This window comes from Podarcis muralis, chromosome 1, assembly GCF_964188315.1.
Source record: "Podarcis muralis chromosome 1, rPodMur119.hap1.1, whole genome shotgun sequence".
In the NCBI taxonomy this organism is placed as follows: Eukaryota; Metazoa; Chordata; class Lepidosauria; order Squamata; family Lacertidae; genus Podarcis; species Podarcis muralis.
In genome coordinates, this window is record NC_135655.1 from 125,946,920 (window position 1) to 125,965,361 (window position 18,442).

Consider the following 18,442-nt stretch of genomic DNA (forward strand, 5'->3'; position numbering starts at 1 on the left):
AAACAGTAACAGTTTGACGAAATCTCTATTTTCTCCATCGTTGGCACAGCGTTCTTGGCTGAGCTTAGGGAAGGTTGCTGTCCTTTAGTTATATTGAGCCTGAGCAGGGATCTAAGAACCATCTAAGACAGGGGTCAGCAACCTTTTTCAGCCGTGGGTTGGTCCACTGTCCCTCAGACCATGTGGTGGGCCGGACTATTTTTTTTTTTTGGGGGGGAGGGAATGAACAAATTCCTATGCCCCACAAATAACCCAGAGATGCATTTTATAATAATAATAATTAATAATAAAAAATTATTTATACCCCACCCTCCCCAGCCAAGGCTAGGCTCAGGGCGGCTAACGACCAATAATAAAAACGAGTTGAATGAATACAACTTAAAAACAAGATTAAAATACAACATAAATCATTAAAACAATTAAAAGGCAGCCTCATCACAGGAGGAGAAAGGAAAAAGAAAGAGGGGGAGGGAATCAGGGAATCAAATTGACTCCAAGCCAAAGGCCAGGCGGAACAACTCTGTCTTACAGGCCCTGCAGAAAGAAATCAGATCCTGCAGGGCCCTGGTCTCATGAGACAGAGCGTTCCACCAGGCTGGAGCCAGTGTTGAAAAAGCCCTTATTTTAAAAAGTTTCCCCCTCTCCTAAAGATGCTTCCCGCCGCCCCAGGAAAGCTGGTTTTATTTTCAAATGTCAATGATTGCTTTCTATTTTTTTTAGGTCATTACAGATTTTTCAGGAATTGTACTGGAGAAGACAGAGGGACCAAACGATTCTTCAGAGAATCAAGGTACAGTACTAAGGTTATCGGTTCCTTCCGCAGTGAGCTGCACCAATGGTACATAATCTCCCCACGTATTCTGGTTTTCTGGTGTGACTTGGAAGATAATGCCACTAGATTCACAATGGCATTGTGTCGGTTCATATTTTGCCTTTATTTTTAAATGCCTTGGAAAACGAACGACTTGGCAGCACATCTGTACTGGAGCCAATGATTCTCTGCTAGGTGAAGCATTGTTATTATTTGAGTAGGGGGATGGAAATTGAATTGCAAGCCCAATTATGTTATGGAGACATCCTGTTTATAGAGCAGTAGATCAGACCCTTAGAGCATTTGCAGGAAAGGAACTGTTTGTTTGTTGTTTTCATTTGGAAATTTTATTTCAAGTGCCTTGAGTGACTTAGCTACCCTTCTGGATTTCAGTGTCCTTCAATTTCTGATATTTCCCTTTAACTAACTGAGTTGCTGCAAAACAGGCATCACAATTTACTAGCTAAATGTGAGATCTGCTCCTGCGCTGCCTTCAGCTACAAAACCTTGCCTTATGCAATTGGGATACTGACTTTCAGCTGCCATGGGATGGCAGGATAGATAGAAAATCCAGTTAATAATCATGTTATTAATAACGAATTTGAACTGTTTCTCCCCTTCCCCTCCATCCCGAATCAGTGTTTTAACTGGACTTTGTCTTCTGTCATGTACTCTAAAAGCAAAATCATTTTTAAATTGGTTATTTAACAAAGCATATATACTCGCGGGTGGCGCTGTGGGTTAAACCACAGAGCCTAGGACTTGCTGATCAGAAGGTCGGCAGTTCGAATCCCCGCGACGGGGTGAGCTCCCGTTGCTCGGTCCCTGCTCCTGCCAACCTAGCAGTTCGAAAGCACATCAAAGTGCAAGTAGATAAATAGGTACCGCTCCAGCAGGGAGGTAAATGGCGTTTCCGTGCGCTGCTCTGGTTCGCCAGAAGCGGCTTAGTCATGCTGGCAACAACCCGGAAGCTGTACGCCGGCTCCCTCGGCCAATAAAGCGAGATGAGCGCCGCAACCCCAGAGTCGGCCACAACTGAACCTAATGGTCAGGGGTCCCTTTACCTTTATATACTGCTTGGTTGTAGTAAAAGCTCCAAGTGAAGGATTGGAGTAATCTGGAAATATAACCTAGGTCCCATTAGAAAAAACCCCCTGCTATTATCTTCTAGTTGCAGAAAAGGTTACCTGTTCCATACCTGAGGGTGTTCCCATAGACATCACGGTGAAACTTATGGTATGCTTGGTGCACCTGAACATCTTGGAGCCTCTCAATGTAAGTCCAAAAGTGAATAAAGAAAAACAGAGAGGTTTTCTTGGGAGTCAGTGAGATTCCAATGAAGTTACAGTAAAGACAGGGGTGGGGTTGGTTTTTTTTTTTTTTTTTTTGCTTCTATAAAAATATGATCTGGGATCCAAGGAGCAGCTTGGGCAAATTGTACTAGCTGTGTGGACAGTTTCTCATTTTAATGTTTTCTTTGTAAAGGTTATCCTCTTGCCAAATCACTCCCCCCCCCAAAAAAACTTCCCTCTTCTTTGCTAGCACTTTGTCATGGGGCATTCTGGGACTGCTTTTAAAAAGAGGAGAGGTCTAAAGTCCATTTGAGCTCATGAATTGGATTTTTAAAAAATGATTTGTAAGAGATTTTTTTTTTAAAGGCGGGGGGCGGTGAGGTTCTGTCCCTGAGCTATAATAATGCATAGCCTTTATAGCTTTGTAGTGTCAAGGGATATTAGCATGAGTGTTCTAGAATGTAAGCGATTCAGTCGACATTGGGAATATTTGCACCATATGCGCTATGGCTCATTCCTAGTCCAGCTATACACGTCTAAGCCCTAGAAATGTGGTCAAAGCCTATCATTCAACCTCTGATCCATTTGCTGTTGCCCTGTACTCGGGACTCTCAGGATGATTCACAGAATAAAATCAAAATATAAAACCATGAAATACATAATAAATATAAAAACAACAACCCAATAGCCCCCCCCCCCCCGCTCCGCACATTTTAAAAGGGCATAGGATGTAAATTAGGTCAACCAAAGGCCTGGTTAAAAAGGAACGTTTTTGCCTGGCGCCTAAAGGTGGTGCCTAAAGGTGTATAATGAAAGTGCCAGGCAAACTTCCCCTGGGAAGAGCATTCCACAGACGGGGAGCCACTGCAGAAAAGTCCCCGTTCTCATGTTGCCGCCCTCCGGCCCTCTTGACCTTTGACCATGATGTCTGGGGGTGAAGGGAGCAAATCCCCCTCTTCCAGTATCATGGTTTCCTCTACAAGGGTTCTTTGGAAAGGCTTGAAAGATGTATTTCAAAAAAAGTTACACTGGATAGGTTTCGCCACATGGGCGTTTTTGTCCATCTGATGGGTCGGATCCTACAGGAATCCACCATCCTGCTTATGGAAAATCTCTGGAGAAAAGCGTGCATCTTGCCATACCCTAAAGCAGGCGTAGGCAAACTCGGCCCTCCAGATGTTTTGGGACTACAACTCCCATCATCCCTAGCTATTAGGACCAGTGGTCAGGGATGATGGGCGTTGTAGTCCCAAAACATCTGGAGGCCTGAGTTTGCCTATGCCGGCCCTAAATCAGGGCTATGGAACCTTTGTCTCTTCCGATGTTGTCGGACTCCAGTTCCCATTAGCCCCTGCTTTCATGGGAATGGTTAGGGATGATGGGAGTTGTAGTCTTGTAGTATCTGGAGGAACTAAAAGTTCCCCAGTCTTCCCTTAAATAATTAGGGTCCTTTCATGACATTTAAAAAAATTAGTTGGTTTTATAGGAGAATGGGATGCTGCAATACATGGTTGGGATGTTTAGTCTGCATTTAATGTTTTCAATTAGAAATCCAGTTAATCGATCATTTTATTATATATATATATATATATATATATATATATATATATATATATATATTGTATCTGTTTACGATTAATGTTTTCGTTTTAATTTTTTTGTGCTTGATTTTGTTGTTGCTGTTCTGCCAGCTCCTACTGACCACACTAGTGGAGCAGAATCCCGAGGATATGGGAGATTTGTACCTCGATGTTGCAGAAGCCTTCCTTGATGTCGGAGAATACAATTCTGCACTCCCCCTTCTGAGTTCCCTGGTGTGCTCAGAAAGATACAATTTGGCGGTCGTTTGGCTCCGTCACGCAGGTAACAACACTGCTGAAATTGCTAGAAATCTCTTCTGACACGCTAGATGGGTCGCATTTCGTAGTGGAAGATAAGGTGGCTGGTTTTTTGGGGACCCTAATACTAGGGTTGCCGATTTCAGGGGTGGCAAGATTCACAGTGAGGCTGAAAGACCCCGTCCTGGATAGATTCAAGAGTCTCTTGCAGAAAAGCAATTTCTTTAGGAGCATTCCTTTTAATACCTTATAATGATTAGATTTTATGTACTTATTAATCCTTATATTTATATGCCACTGGTCTCCTAAAAAAAGCATCATAGCTGTTTACAACAGAATAAAAACATAAAACCAGAAAGTAAACTAATAAAAGCTAAAAAAACAAGCCAAGGTGCAAATCTGAATCGGATGTGTGTTGGGAATGTAAGGAAAGGAAAGGAACATTTTTTCATATGTGGTGGGCATGCAAAATAGTTAAAGAGTATTGGGAAAGGATATATAATGAGATGACAAAAATGTTGTTAAAAAACATTTTCCCCCAAACCAGAGGCATTCCTTTTGGGAATGGTGCAGACGTCAGAAGTACCCATATGTCAGAAAAATTTATTCTTGTATGTAATGATAGCAGCTTGGATTTTGCTAGCCCCAAAATGGCTGGTGAGTGAGGACCCCAATAAGGAAGATTGGCAACTTAAAAATGATAGAGTATGCAGAACTAGCAGGTCTAACGAATAAAATAAGAGAGTGAGAAGATCAAGTATATAAAGAGGAGTGGGAAATCTTTATGAAGAATTTGGAAAATAAATGTAAACACGTGAAAACAAGGTAGCAGGACTAAGATAAATTCAACAGTGTAATGTAAATACAGGGAGAAATTGAATTAAATGGATACATAAGAATATGCAGGAGTGGAGAGAAATACAGTGGTACCTCGGGTTAAGAACTTAATTCGTTCTGGAGGTCCGTTCTTAACCTGAAACACCACTTTAGCTAATGGGACCTTCTACTGCCACCGCGCCACTGCTGCCAATTTCTGTTCTCATCCTGAAGCAAAGTTCTTAACCTGAAGCACTATTTCTGGGTTAGCGGAGTCTGTAACCTGAAGTGTCTGTAACCCAAGGTACCATTGTAGTAATAATTTACTATCTGTACCTCACCCATCTGGCTGGCTTGAGTGAAGCAGCAATTCTTTGCCTTCCTTTCCAGAATGCTTGAAAGCCTTGGGCTACATCGATCGTGCGGCGGAGAGCTATGGCAGAGTTGTCGAACTCGCCCCTTTACACCTGGATGCCAGGATTTCTCTTTCTACCCTTCAGCAGCAATTGGGCCGGCCTGAGAAAGCCCTGGAAGCACTCGAGCCCATGTATGACCCAGACACGCTGGCACAAGATGCCAACGCCGCTCAGCAAGTAAGTTTGTGTCTGTCCTTTGCCCGCCCGCCTGCCTGCCTCTTACTTTATTTATCCTGTATACCTGAAGGAGCGTCTCCACCCCCATCGTTCAGCCCGGACACTGAGATCCAGCGCCAAGGGCCTTCTGGCAGTTCCCTCACTGCGAGAAGTGAGGCTACAGGGAACCAGGCAGAGGGCCTTCTCGGTGGTGGCACCTGCCCTGTGGAACGCCCTCCCTTCAGATGTGAAGGAAATAAACAGCTATCTTTTTTGCAAAAGACATCTGAAGGCAGCCCTGTTTAGGAAAGTTTTTAATGTTTAATGCTGTATTGTTTTTAACACTTGATTGGAGGCCGCCCAGAGTGGCTGGGGCAACTCAGCCAGTTGGGCGGGGTATAAATAATAAATAATAATAAATAATAAATAAATAAATAAATAAATTATTATTATTATTATTATTATTATTATTATTATTATTATTATTATTATTGCATTCCTATCTCAACCTTTTCTCCAAGGAGCCACAACAAGGAGTAGTGGTTTGCCATTGAAATTCTACTCAATATTGATCCAGGGTAGATTCCAATGTATAGTTAGCAGAGTAAAAACTTAAACAGGTTGCAGGATTCCCCCAAAATAGACCACAGGCTATTGTATTTCATTCAGCAGAGCTTTACTGCTACTGAAGGCAAATGGTCACAAATCCAATACATTCAGGATTGGCACTGTCCATAAGAAGTCCAGTTGCAGCAGACTTAACTTAAACTTACAGTAACTTATAACAAGACTAAACCTTAACACTATATACTATATACATAACACCACACCAGAAGGAAAGAGAGATAGAAAAGAGTGAAACCCAGGCTCCTTCTGACCTATTTTTATAATCAGCATGACCTTGACAGAAAGAGATAAGAGAACCAGTTTAAACCAGCTGTGCTCAGCTTCTCTGAAGGAATAACCCAAACACCAGGAACCTTCTACAGTGGTGCCCCGCAAGACGAATGCCTCGCAAGACGGAAAACCCGCAAGACGAAAGGGTTTTCCGTTTGCGAGTTGCTTCGCAAGACGAATTTCCCTATGGGCTTGCTTCGCAAGAAGAAAGCCCATAGGGAAATCTCCGGGGACCTCTTTTAAATGCTGGCGGTGGGGAGCAAAGCCTTTCCCCCCCTCCGGCCTTCAGAAGAGGTCCAGGAAGGCCGGTCGGGCCGAAAGGCTTTGCTCCCCACCGCCAGCATTTTAAAAGCAGTCCGGGATAGCAGGGAAGCACTTCCCGCTATCGCGGACGGCTTTTGAAGGCAGGCGGGGGGGAGCAAAGACTTTCGCCCCCCGCCCGCCTTCAGAAGAGGTCCTGGACCTCTTCTGAAGGCGGGCGGGGGGCGAAAGTCTTTGCTCCCCCCCGCCTGCCTTCAAAAGCCATCCGGGACAGCGGAGAAACGCGCTGCCTTTCTCCGCTCTCCCGGGAAGGCAGGCAGGGGGGAGCAAAGACTTTTGCCCCCCGCCGGCCTTCAGAAGAGGTCCAGGACTCTGAAGGCTGGCGGGGGGCAAAAGTCTTTGTCCCCCCTGCCTGCCTTCCCAGGGGCTTTTAAATCGCCCCGGACAGCGGAGAAGTCCTCCGCTGTCCCGGGCGATTTTAAAATGCCGCCTGCCAGCATTTTAAGATCCCCCCGGACAGCGGAGAAGTCCTCCGCTGTCCCGGGGTTTTTTAAAATGCTGGGGGTGGGAAGAAAAGCCCTTGTCCCCCCCCCCCAAGCCTTCAGAAGAGGTCGGGGGAGAGACTGTCCCCGGACCTGGTCTGAAGGCGGTTTCCATAGGAACGCATTAATTGATTTTCAATGCATTCCTATGGGAAACCGTGCTTCGCAAGACGAAAAACTCGCAAGAAGAAAAAACTTGTGGAACGAATTAATTTTGTCTTGCGAGGCACCACTGTACTTGTTTCCTTCACACAGAGAAGCTTCCAGAAGTTTCCAGAACCCTCTTGAATTAAGTAGAATAGGAAGGAGCCTCTGCACATCAGATCAATATTTTCTGTACTAAGAAATGCAAACTGACATGGTTCTCCTGCCACACCTCCATTTTATTCTCACAACAATCCCTGTGAGGTAGATTAGGTTGAGAGGCAGTGACTGGTCCATGGTTGCCCAGTGAGCTCCCTGGCTGAGTGGGGATTCAAACCCTGCTTTCCCAGGTCTGACGCTCTGTCCACTGTACCAAACTCGTTCTCAGTTTAATGTGCCTTCTAGGGGACCTTAGAGGAGGAGTTGTTGTTCTTTATTAAATTTATATCCTGCCTTTCATCATAAGTTCTCAGGGCTGTTCACAGAGTAAAATACAGGATTAAAAAAACATGAAAATCAGTAAAACAATACAGCAAAACAATACCCCTTCCCACAGAAGTTTTAAAAGGCCAAAGGCCTGGTTTGAAGAGGAATGTTTTCACTTGGCACCACAAAATATATAATGAATTCCCCAGGCAGATCTCCCTGGGGAGAGCATTCCCCAAATGGGGAGCCACTACAAAAAAGGCCCATTCTCGTGTTACCACTCCTCAGACCTCACATGGAAGGAGGCACACAAAGAAGGGGTATCAGATTATGAACGCCGAGTCCAGGACGGTTTAAATAGGTAGAGGTGGTCCTTTAGGTAGTGCAGCCCTGAGCCATTTAAGGCTTTATAAGTCAAAACCAGCACTTTGGATTGGGCCTGGACACTAATTGGCAGCCGGCGCAGTCTCACCAGGATCTGTGTAATATTCTCAAACTATCTTTGTCCCAGTGAGTAACCTGGCTGCTGAATTCTGCACAAGCTGAAGCTTCAGAACTATCTTCAGAGGCAGCCCTGCCACAAGGAGGCTGCTTTAAATAAATGGACTCTGTTAGGTAGATTAGGCCACTTCCTTCCCACAGTGCCTGTGGCCCTTTTTATTTGGGGTGGTTTTCCAAGGGCTCAGAGGAAAGAACCTGGTCTGCTGCTTGAGTCAGTTCACGTCAACCGCTTAACATACGGAAGTGGTTGCCGTGGAGGTCAGCTTGAGCTGCCTTCTGCATCTGCGCAGTCACCACACACCCAGTTCAGCATCTCCATGTGGACAGGCCAGCACTTCAGCGCTGCATGAGATCTGTTCGGCCAGGCAGCCAGAAGCACACACAAGGGAACAATTGTAGACATCTGTTCCTACTTCCTGTATTGACATTGAGATTGGGACTTGAGAATTCTGATGTAGGCAGTCAGGCAGATTTTTGTGGTTTGCAGCCAACAGTCATTGCATCTCTTTATAGGAACAGAGTAAAATACTAACCCTTTCCTTTCATTTTTACAAACTGCCTTGCTATTTCTTTTTGAAATGAAAGGTGGCAAATCCTTTTTTAAAAAACAACACATTTTTATTTGATTTTACAGATACAAATTTATAACAAAACCAAATACATATCCATATAAAGAGATTTCTTGAGTCTCCCCCCCCCCCAACTCCTCCATGGGTCCTCTTGTCAACGTTTTCAACTGCATATTATTTCATAGTCTATTTTTTATATCTATCCATATTGTCCATAGTACATGTTACATTGCAAGTGAGATTAAAATCCTGCTAATGTTTTCATCTGCTTACAGTGGTCTCCTAAGTATATTATGAATTTTCCCCAGTAAATAAACCCTTGTAACAGTAGCAAATATTATGAGCTTTCTTGTTTACATTGCTCTTCTGCGTTTAAATTATTTGGAAGATGCTGTGCTGTAATTCAGCTGTTTTCTTTACTATATGGATAAATGCAGTGGCTGTTGCAAGTAAAAAGATCCTTCTCTTTCTGATCCCTCAGTCATTGGGGGACGGAGGGGGACAAACTTCTTTCTAATGCCAGTAGTCTACTGTTGATGTTTGTAAAGTACTAATAGATGGGAGAGAGGACTTTGTGTGATCTAACTTTCTCCATGTGGTGCTCAGGAACTGAAACTGCTGCTTCATCGTTCGACGCTGCTGTACTCTCAAGGCAACACATATGGCTACGTTGATTCATTGCTCACCATGTTAGCCATGTTGTTAAAGGTAAGTGAATTATTGCATCTCCTCTGTCACACGGCACACCTTGTGTGGACATGATGACAACTGGGAAATAGGTATTATTAATTTTAAAAGAATGTGTGCTGTGCTTGGTGACCACCTTATAGACATTACCCCTTGTTTGGGCCCAGTTTCTTTGGTTTCATGCAACAGGAACCTATGGATAATGTTCAACTGTTGACAGGTCTCTGATTCAATTAGGTAAAGGGACCCCTGACCATTAGGTCCAGTTGTGGTCGACTCTGGAGTTGCGGCGCTCATCTCGCTTTATTGGCCGAGGGAGCCGGTGTACAGCTTCCAGGTCATGTGGCCAGCATGACTAAGCCGCTTCTGGCGAATCAGAGCAGTGCACAGAAACACCATTTACCTTCCCGCCGGAGTGGTACCTATTTATCTACTTGCACTTTGACGTGCTTTCGTACTGCTAGGTTGGCAGGAGCAGGGACCGAGCAACGGGAGCTCACCCCGTCGCGGGGATTCAAACTGCCGACCTTCTGATCAGCAAGTCCTAGGCTCTGTGGTTTAACCCACAGCACCACCTACGTCCCTTTTATCTGATTCAATTACACCAGTTTTATTTATTTTACATAAACCTTATTTGGCACCAGCAGAAATACTGGCACTTTTCAGCTTGAGTTTGGAATACTTTCACAAGTTAAAACAGTTGTCTGTACCTAGCCATGAAATTGACTGCAGCATGGCTATTCAACTAGCTTCCAATGTGCTCAACATCTTTAGACTCTCCTTGACTGTCTTCCAGGTTGCCATGAATCGAGCTCAGGTGTGTTTAATATCTAGTTCCAAGTCTGGCGAAAGGCACCTCTATCTTATTAAAGTGTCGAGGGATAAAATATCCGATAACGATGATCAGGAAACTACTAACTGTGATGCAAAAGGTAATGGCAGTGTGTGTTTGTATGTGTTTTTGTTTTTAAAGAAGCGTCTTGCCCTAGAAAGCACTTTTGGCATGATAAAACTGCCTCTTGCCTCCTCCTCCTTGTATGGTATAGGTAGTGAATCTGACCTCTGGTATATGAGCCTAGGCTATTTCTGTCCTGTAATGTTCTGATTCTGTGTTGTTCTGGAGTTTTGCAGAGGCCTACATCTTTTAAATTGTGCATGTTTGTCAGATCTATATTTCTGCTCTTCAATTGCAAGCATGGATAACTGCCTGGTAGTTCTGTCAACTGGGTTGGATGCCATTGTGAAGAAGGTTTTCTTCTTATTGACAAGCACGTTATGGAAACAATTGCCTATAGATTATTTCTGCCAACAGTAGGCTTGTCTCCTTCAGATAGTTTTATTTGTAGCTTTTATCGCCTTAGGTTTTATTTTTGTTTTCCGCCCTGAGATTGGTCATACTGTATGATGAGCTCTTGATGTTCTGAATGGCTTAAGATACTGCTTATAATTCTATTGCAGCAATATTTGTGGTGCTTACAAGCGTGCTGACAAAAGACGACTGGTGGAGCCTCCTTCTGAAGGCAATCTATGCTTTGTGCGATCTTTCTCGCTACAAGGAAGCAGAACTCCTAGTGGACTCCTCGCTGGAATACTATTCGTTCTATGACGACAGGCAGAAGCGTAAAGAACTGGAATACTTTGGTCTCTCGGCTGCAATCCTGGACAAGAATTTCCGAAAAGCTTACAATTACATCAGGTGAGTCGCTTCGAAGGGCTTCATTGGGCTGAAGGTTGACTGCACAAATAGCACTGCCTGTCTGGCATGCATCTGAACCAGACTCTTGCATTTAGTGATTAAAGGAACGATTCCTTTGGTCACTGTGTGCAGTCGGACTGATGTTTGCTCCCTCCATAGGATAATGGTCATGGAACATGTCAACAAACCTCAGCTTTGGAATATCTTCAACCAAATCACCATGCACTCGCAAGATGTGCGGCATCATCGCTTCTGCCTTCGGTTGATGCTGAAGAACCCTGACAATCATGCGCTCTGCGTCTTGAATGGCCACAATGCCTTCGTCTCTGGTAGCTTTAAGCATGCTCTTGGTAAGAGAACATTAGTATTGCTTGATAAACATCACAAATGCAACCTCTGATGAAGGTGTTTGATGCTGAACTTCTCCACCCATCCTTTAGAATGCAGTGTTTCTCAAACTTGGTTCCCCAGACATGGTTGGACTACAACTCCCATCATCCATCCCTAGCTAGCAGGGTTGATCCAAGTGGTCAGGGTTGATCAAAGTTCTAGTCCAGGGGTCATCAGACTTTTTCAGCAGGGGGCCTGTCCACTGTCCCTCTGACGTGTGGGGCTGGACTATATTTTGAATTTTTTAAAAAAGAACGGATTCCTATGCCCCACGAATAACCCAGAGATGTATTTTAAATAAAAGCACACATTCTACTCATGTAAGAACACCAGACAGGCCCCACAAATAACCCAGAGATGCATTTTAAATAAAAGGACACATTCTGTTCATGTAAAAACAGGCTGATTCTTGGACCGTCCGCGGGCCGGATTGAGAAGGCGATGGGGCCTTCTAAACATGCCTACCCATGTTCTAGTCCAACAAGAGCTGGGAACCCAGGCTTGAGAAAGAGTGGGCTTCGATAATGTCCCTGATTAGGACACTGGAAGCTCTGCAGAAGGCTGCATGTCTGTGGGTGTGCTCACAAAGCTCTTATCCACTCAGATCTGATGAGCATTGTCAAAACCGATTGCCTGTTAGGCAGATACCTGATAAACAAGACTCTAAACCAAAATAGCTTTTGCTGTAATTAATCCGTTAGCCTTTTAAAGTGCCGCACGAGGCTGCGTGCTTTTGTTGCACAGCTACCCCTCTGAGTAGAGGTGAAAGGTGATGCTGGCTTGCTTTCATCATTTAGCTAAATAATTGTTAATGGACATAGCGTAAAGCTGAGCCTATATGTGTGTGTGAACATTTGTGAAGAATCTATAGGGAGTTTTTAGTAAGTAAAAAAGCGCAGCAACTTATGGTCAGGAATGAAAAGGAGTTTGCTGTTACTCTTCGTAACTCACGAGCTGTGCAAGTTGAACCATAAGCAGAATGCAGGCGTCTCCCCACTTCTGCACAAGCACTCCCACTGACAACAACATGTGTTGTTTTTGGCGCCAAAAGGGGGCAGGTGTGGAGGCAGAAAGGGTGGCCGGGAACAGAACCCCTGCGTAAGTAAGGATTCCACTGAACCTGATGCTTGAAAAAGCAGTGTAATCCACATATGTAATTAATCCATGGGTTGGATTACAGAGCTGTTATGTTCCCTTTGCTGCCTCCACCTCCTCCCTAGTAGGAGCCCTGCTGAAAAAGTTCCCCCGAAGGTCAGGGGTTCCGGCTGAATAGTGGGGTGGCTAGGGAAGAGGGGGTTCATCATGGAACTTTGAAGTGTCAGGCATAGCCCTATTGGCTTTAGCCCAAACGTAGCAGAGTTTTCCTGCACAGCGAGGAAGCTAGTTGCGGCAGTAATGACAAGTCAGCTAGACTCAGAATAACTATTTACAGGATTTATTAAAAGGAGAAAATAAAACCAGCAGAGTTTCTGCATACAAGTAAAAGTAAAATAAACCCTCTCTTTCTCTCTCTCTCAAAACCGTACACAGCACTTCTACTCCTAACAACACCTCACTTCAAACTGAGCTAGCAATCCCTTGATAACAGAGCAGAGTGCTGGTCGTTAACCAATCAGAGTGAGTAGTTTCTAGGTCAAGCAGACCTGGGCTTTCTGCCAAGAGTAAATTGACACCACCTTGAGTTAATTGTGAGAAGCCAGAATCTGCAAGTTTCCCACGAGAACCAATTAACAGAAACTGAACAGTTCAGGCAAAGGCAACTTCAGTGAGCTGTGTTCTTTATGGAAGTATCTGAAAGCCTTTTTGTTCAGCATGTGGTTTTAATAAACAGTATTTCAAAGCCATTCGCTGTTTCCTCCTAGGGCAGTACGTACAAGCTTTCCGTAGTAATCCCAATGAGCCTCTCTATAGCCTTTGTATAGGCCTGACTTTCATCCACATGGCCTCTCAGAAGTATGTGTTAAAAAGGCATGCACTTATAGTACAGGTGAGTTTATTTTATTTTTATTTTTATCCCACTCTTCCTCTTGTGTGGCACATGCTTGCATAGCATGTTCTCGTGCTATGATGTTTAAAATATTCTGTTGGGAGCTGCCCAGAGTGGCTGAGGAAACCCAGCCAGATGGGAGGGGTATAAATAATAAATTTTATTATCTATCTATCTATCTATCTATCTCTATCATGTTTAGCGGCAAGGGTTGAAATGGGTCTTATTATGGTTTCTCCTCAGTGCAGCTTACTTTGAACTCATTATTGATCATTTTGTTACAGTTTTACACACACGTATAGCTATTCTCTCTGTTTAAACACTTGGTTTGCTGTAGAGAATATACGGCTTAAGTACATCGTGGGCAAATAGCCTTGGACATTCCTGACAGTAAGAGCTGTTCGACAGTGGAATTTGCTGCCAAGGAGTGTGGTGGAGTCTCCTTCTTTGGAGGTCTTTAAGCAGAGGCTTGACAACCATATGCCAGGAGTGCTCTGATGGTGTTTCCTGCTTGGCAGGGGGTTGGACTCGATGGCCCTTGTGGTCTATTCCAACTCTATGATTCTATGATTTTATGATTTTGTGTTGTTTCACCTCTATACCATTTTTCTACCACAGCTATGAGCACCCAGAATGTATTTTCTGCTGGGATTTAGCAAACAGACCTTTGCAACCATCGGTCTCTTAACACACGAATTGTACTGGAAGTACTAAAAACAAACCACTGTCGGCTTTGTTTTTCTTAACTACATAATAACTTTATTCTGCCTTTTCCCCATTCAAAACCAAAGCAGAATTTTCTTCCCTTATATTGATTTTATAACTCCTAAATGCCCTAAGATTAAGGCTGCAGTTCTGTTTTCACTTCCTTGGGAATGAATCTCATTGAACTCAGTGGGATTTACTTCCGAGTACAGAATACTTAGGACTTATGTACAATACTTATGTACATCGTTTTGAATATGTCAACAGAAACCTAACAAAATGTTGCTGCTGTTTGAAGATTCCTAGCTTACTGCCTAAAGACTAGGTTAACATATATAGAGATGGAATGCAATCCAGTCCCAGTGAAACACTTTTTAAGTCCCACTGATTTTTAGGGGAGACGATTTGATGAATGTGAGCTTAACTCTCTCCCATTCCAGCTAATGAGAATGAAAACGTCTACGCCTTGACTGGATTGTATTCTACCTTTATACAGCTTGAAAACTATTTACCTGTTTGGATTTTTAGCCTTCTCTGAGTGGAAGAGCTGACAGAACAAAATACTGTACATTATATCAAACTCTGGCACTAAATCCTCACTCAGATCTTGCTGGTATGAGCAAAGGATTTTAAATGTTGCTGTGCGAGTCTATTCTGCTGCTTGTCTGTCGTCTTGGCAGAGGACTGTGTATTTTGCTTTCTCTTGTGTTTTCTTTAATCCACTTCTGTTTGTTCCATTGGTCTCTTACATTTGGACGTGGCCCACCCTTCTGGATTTAAGTCTGAAATCACAGCAATCAGTCCCATTTTGGATGTAATTCTTGTACCAGAATGAGCACTATTCACAGTGCTCATGGCAAACAAGATAGTTAGGCACTCTTGGCTTCCTTGGTTACAGGGATGCTGAGATTCTTAAGAGAAAATGGGCATATAAAAAAGGAGACATTTTAAAGAAATGGGCATGTTAAAAAAAGAGGGGAAAAAAGAGAATGGGCATGTTAAAAAAAGAGAAAATGGGCATGTTAAAAAAGAAGGGAGACTTGACAACTCAAGCATTGTCAAGTGAATTTGGCCTGGTAATTATCATTATGGTTTTAAAGAACTCTTCCATGAGTTTTATTCTCCTACGTCAGAAGAAATAATGTCTTGCCGGGTTTTTTTGCTTTGTTTTCCCAAACAAATTGGGACTGCAAGTACAGTTATGTATTAAGATTTGTGGCAGGGTGCAGAGAGAAGAAACATATGTATTGGAATTGCTGCTTTGTGGGTTTTTTCCAAAAGACCCAATAAGCAAATAAAATGATCAGAATGCAATGTAAGATGGACTACAGATACAGCAGATAACATTGGGCAGGATCCAGGGTGAGGAGGTAGGGCTTGTGTTTTATCTTCCTAGGGCCACAGTCAATCTGTTTTCTTCAACTCCTCATCCTTGTACTGTATGCTAGCATCTGACCATAGCTGTCAACCGTCCCTTATTTGGAGGGAAACTCCCTTATCCCAGCGCCATGTCCCGCTACTGTCCCGGATTGATGATATCCCATAAATTTCCTGGGTCTCAAAGGAAGCAGCTTCTCTCCCTCCCTCCCTGCAGGCCAGGCAGGAGGGAGGCTCCAACTGTGTTGCTTGGCTGCGTTGCTCACCCAATAAGGAGTCTAAGAACGACTGGGGGGGTGGAGCTTGCATGCCTTGTGCTGATCAAATCGGCCATGTTGCCTGGAGACTCGCCTTTGCTCAGTGCTTCCCAGCGGAGAGGTGACGGTGGTTTTCCTTGCTGCATCCCCTTTGCCGGGTTGCTGCGCTGTGTGAACCACCGCTTGAGGCTTCGTTTGGCTGCTGGCTGACTAAAATCCCTTATTTTGGCTGCTGGTCCCTTATTTTTGAGGCTGCTGGTCCCTTATTTTCAAATCTGTAAGTTGACAGCTATGCATCTGACCAAGTCCTAGTTTTGAGAGTTGAGAGAATGGTGGACTTAAAAACAGCCGTCTGCTCATCCAGAGAGAATGGCCCTGGGAATCCTTTCGACTGCCACTGCAACCTGCTCTTGACTCTTTCAGATTATTTTAATCTTGGACGACATTTTTAAACAACATGGGAATGGCTGGTTTTAAAATTCCATTCTCATTCCAAGTACCTTGGTTTTGGAACAGCTTAGTTCCCGAACGTTTTGGCTCCCGAACACCGCAAACCCAGAAGTGACTTCTCCGGTTTGCGAACTGTTTTTGGATGCCGAACGTCTGACGGGGCTTCCAACTGGCTGCAGGAGCTTCCTGCAGCCAATCAGAAGCCATGCTTTGGTTTCTGAACATTTTGGAAGCTGAACGGATTCCATTTGACTTCCAAGGTGCGGGTGTATTCAAAGCTGGGGCAAGAAATCTTATTGGGGGCAAAGGCAGGTCTACATTTGATTTACTGCTCCTTGTTCCTTAGAATTTCTGGTTTTCACACGAGACCTTTCTCCCTCTCCCACCTTGTACACAGGGCTTCTCATTCCTCCAGCAATATCTGAGCCTCCGTGGTTCCTGCCAAGAATCTTTCTACAACTTAGGCCGTGGCCTTCATCAGTTGGGATTGGTACATTTGGCAATTCACTATTACCAGAAGGCACTGGAGCTTCCCCCTCTGATCCTAGAGGTAATGTATGGAAATCTTAGCCCATTACAATTAAAACAGACACTTGAGCCAGGCTTGCAAAGTGCAGGGTTCTCCATTAATGGTTTTAGCATGCTATGCTCCATTTCCTGACATTGTGGAAGGCCAAGGGAGGTAATCCAAGGTGGTACCGCTTTTAATAAGAGATTTTAAGATTTGCAAAACAAATAAATAAATTAGAAGCATAAAATGTAATTTTGGGTGGGTGGCTGGAAGGTTTCTTGCTGAAAAAGCAGGGCAAGCTAAAAATGCTAATACCGCCAATCCCAAGAGACAGCAAGGTTGAGTTTTGTGCCCAAGGGACTCCATTCGAAATGGGCTATCGATAAATTGTGCCCCTTGATGCATTTCATGACTGGGCCAGACCTGGTTGCCCAATCGTATTTCATAGAATCATAGAATCATAGAGTTGGAAGAGACCACAAGGGCCATCGAGTCCAACCCCCTGCCAAGCAGGAAACACCATCAGAGCACTCCTGACATAGGTTGTCAAGCCTCTGCTTAAAGACCTCCAAAGAAGGAGACTCCACCACACTCCTTGGCAGCAAATTCCACTGTCGAACAGCTCTTACTGTCAGGAAGTTCTTCCTAATGTTTAGGTGGAATCTTCTTTCTTGTAGTTTGGATCCATTGCTCCGTGTCCGCTTCTCTGGAGCAGCAGAAAACAACCTTTCTCCCTCCTCTATGTGACATCCTTTTATATATTTGAACATGGCTATCATATCACCCCTTAACCTCCTCTTCTCCAGGCTAAACATGCCCAGCTCCCTTAGCCGTTCCTCATAAGGCATCGTTTCCAGGCCTTTGACCATTTTGGTTGCCCTCCTCTGGACACGTTCCAGTTTGTCACTGTCCTTCTTGAACTGTGGTGCCCAGAACTGGACACAGTACTCCAGGTGAGGTCTGACCAGAGCAGAATACAGTGGCACTATTACTTCCCTTGATCTAGATGCTATACTCCTATTGATGAGGCCCAGAATTGCATTGGCTTTTTTAGCTGCCGCGTCGCACTGTTGGCTCATGTCAAGTTTGTGGTCAACCAAGACTCCTAGATCCTTTTCACATGTACTGCTCTCAAGCCAGGTGTCCCCCATCTTGTATTTGTGCCTCTCATTTTTTTTGCCCAAGTGCAATACTTTACATTTCTCCCTGTTAAAGTTCATCTTGTTTGTTTTGGCCCAGTTCTCTAATCTGTCAAGGTCGTTTTGAAGTGTGATCCTGTCCTCTGGGGTGTTAGCCACCCCTCCCAGTTTGGTGTCATCTGCAAATTTGATCAGGATGCCCTTGAGTCCATCATCCAAGTCATTGATAAAGCAAATGCAGGCAAATTCCAGCTCCCCCCTGCTGCAGCATTGGCTTTCAAAATGGCAAACCCGCCTCCTAAAACAGCACATAATTCTGATTATTAAGTCTTGAATAAACGTTTGCGGAATTAAGACAATACTGCCCTCCAAGGACAGGAAATCTATTCTTGTATGCACTGAAAAGTTGACTTTTGCATCTTATGGAAGCTGCCGGGCTTCAGTTTGCATGTTGCACTGCTTTGAGATGAGTAGACCACTAGTCCCATCTGAAGTGGCCTTAATGTTACTGCTGCTGGAAGGAAAGGAACAGTTGGCATTTCCTATGAAAAATCCTGTCCTTCCATTTCCCTAG

The 18,442-nt window shown here is 44.1% G+C and overlaps 1 protein-coding gene across 1 annotated transcript in view; it reads left to right on the forward strand.

The window, feature by feature from the left end:
• The window catches only part of GTF3C3 (general transcription factor IIIC subunit 3), a 33,129-nt gene that overhangs the window by 12,472 nt on the left and 2,215 nt on the right, over positions 1-18,442 (forward strand). Inside the window, exons 8-17 of the mRNA XM_028751910.2 lie at positions 721-790; positions 1,983-2,086; positions 3,795-3,966; positions 5,148-5,350; positions 9,276-9,377; positions 10,153-10,288; positions 10,815-11,052; positions 11,212-11,402; positions 13,305-13,429; positions 16,616-16,768. Coding sequence (XP_028607743.2) covers positions 721-790; positions 1,983-2,086; positions 3,795-3,966; positions 5,148-5,350; positions 9,276-9,377; positions 10,153-10,288; positions 10,815-11,052; positions 11,212-11,402; positions 13,305-13,429; positions 16,616-16,768 — 1,494 coding nt within the window. The remainder of the gene's footprint in view (positions 1-720; positions 791-1,982; positions 2,087-3,794; positions 3,967-5,147; positions 5,351-9,275; positions 9,378-10,152; positions 10,289-10,814; positions 11,053-11,211; positions 11,403-13,304; positions 13,430-16,615; positions 16,769-18,442) is intronic.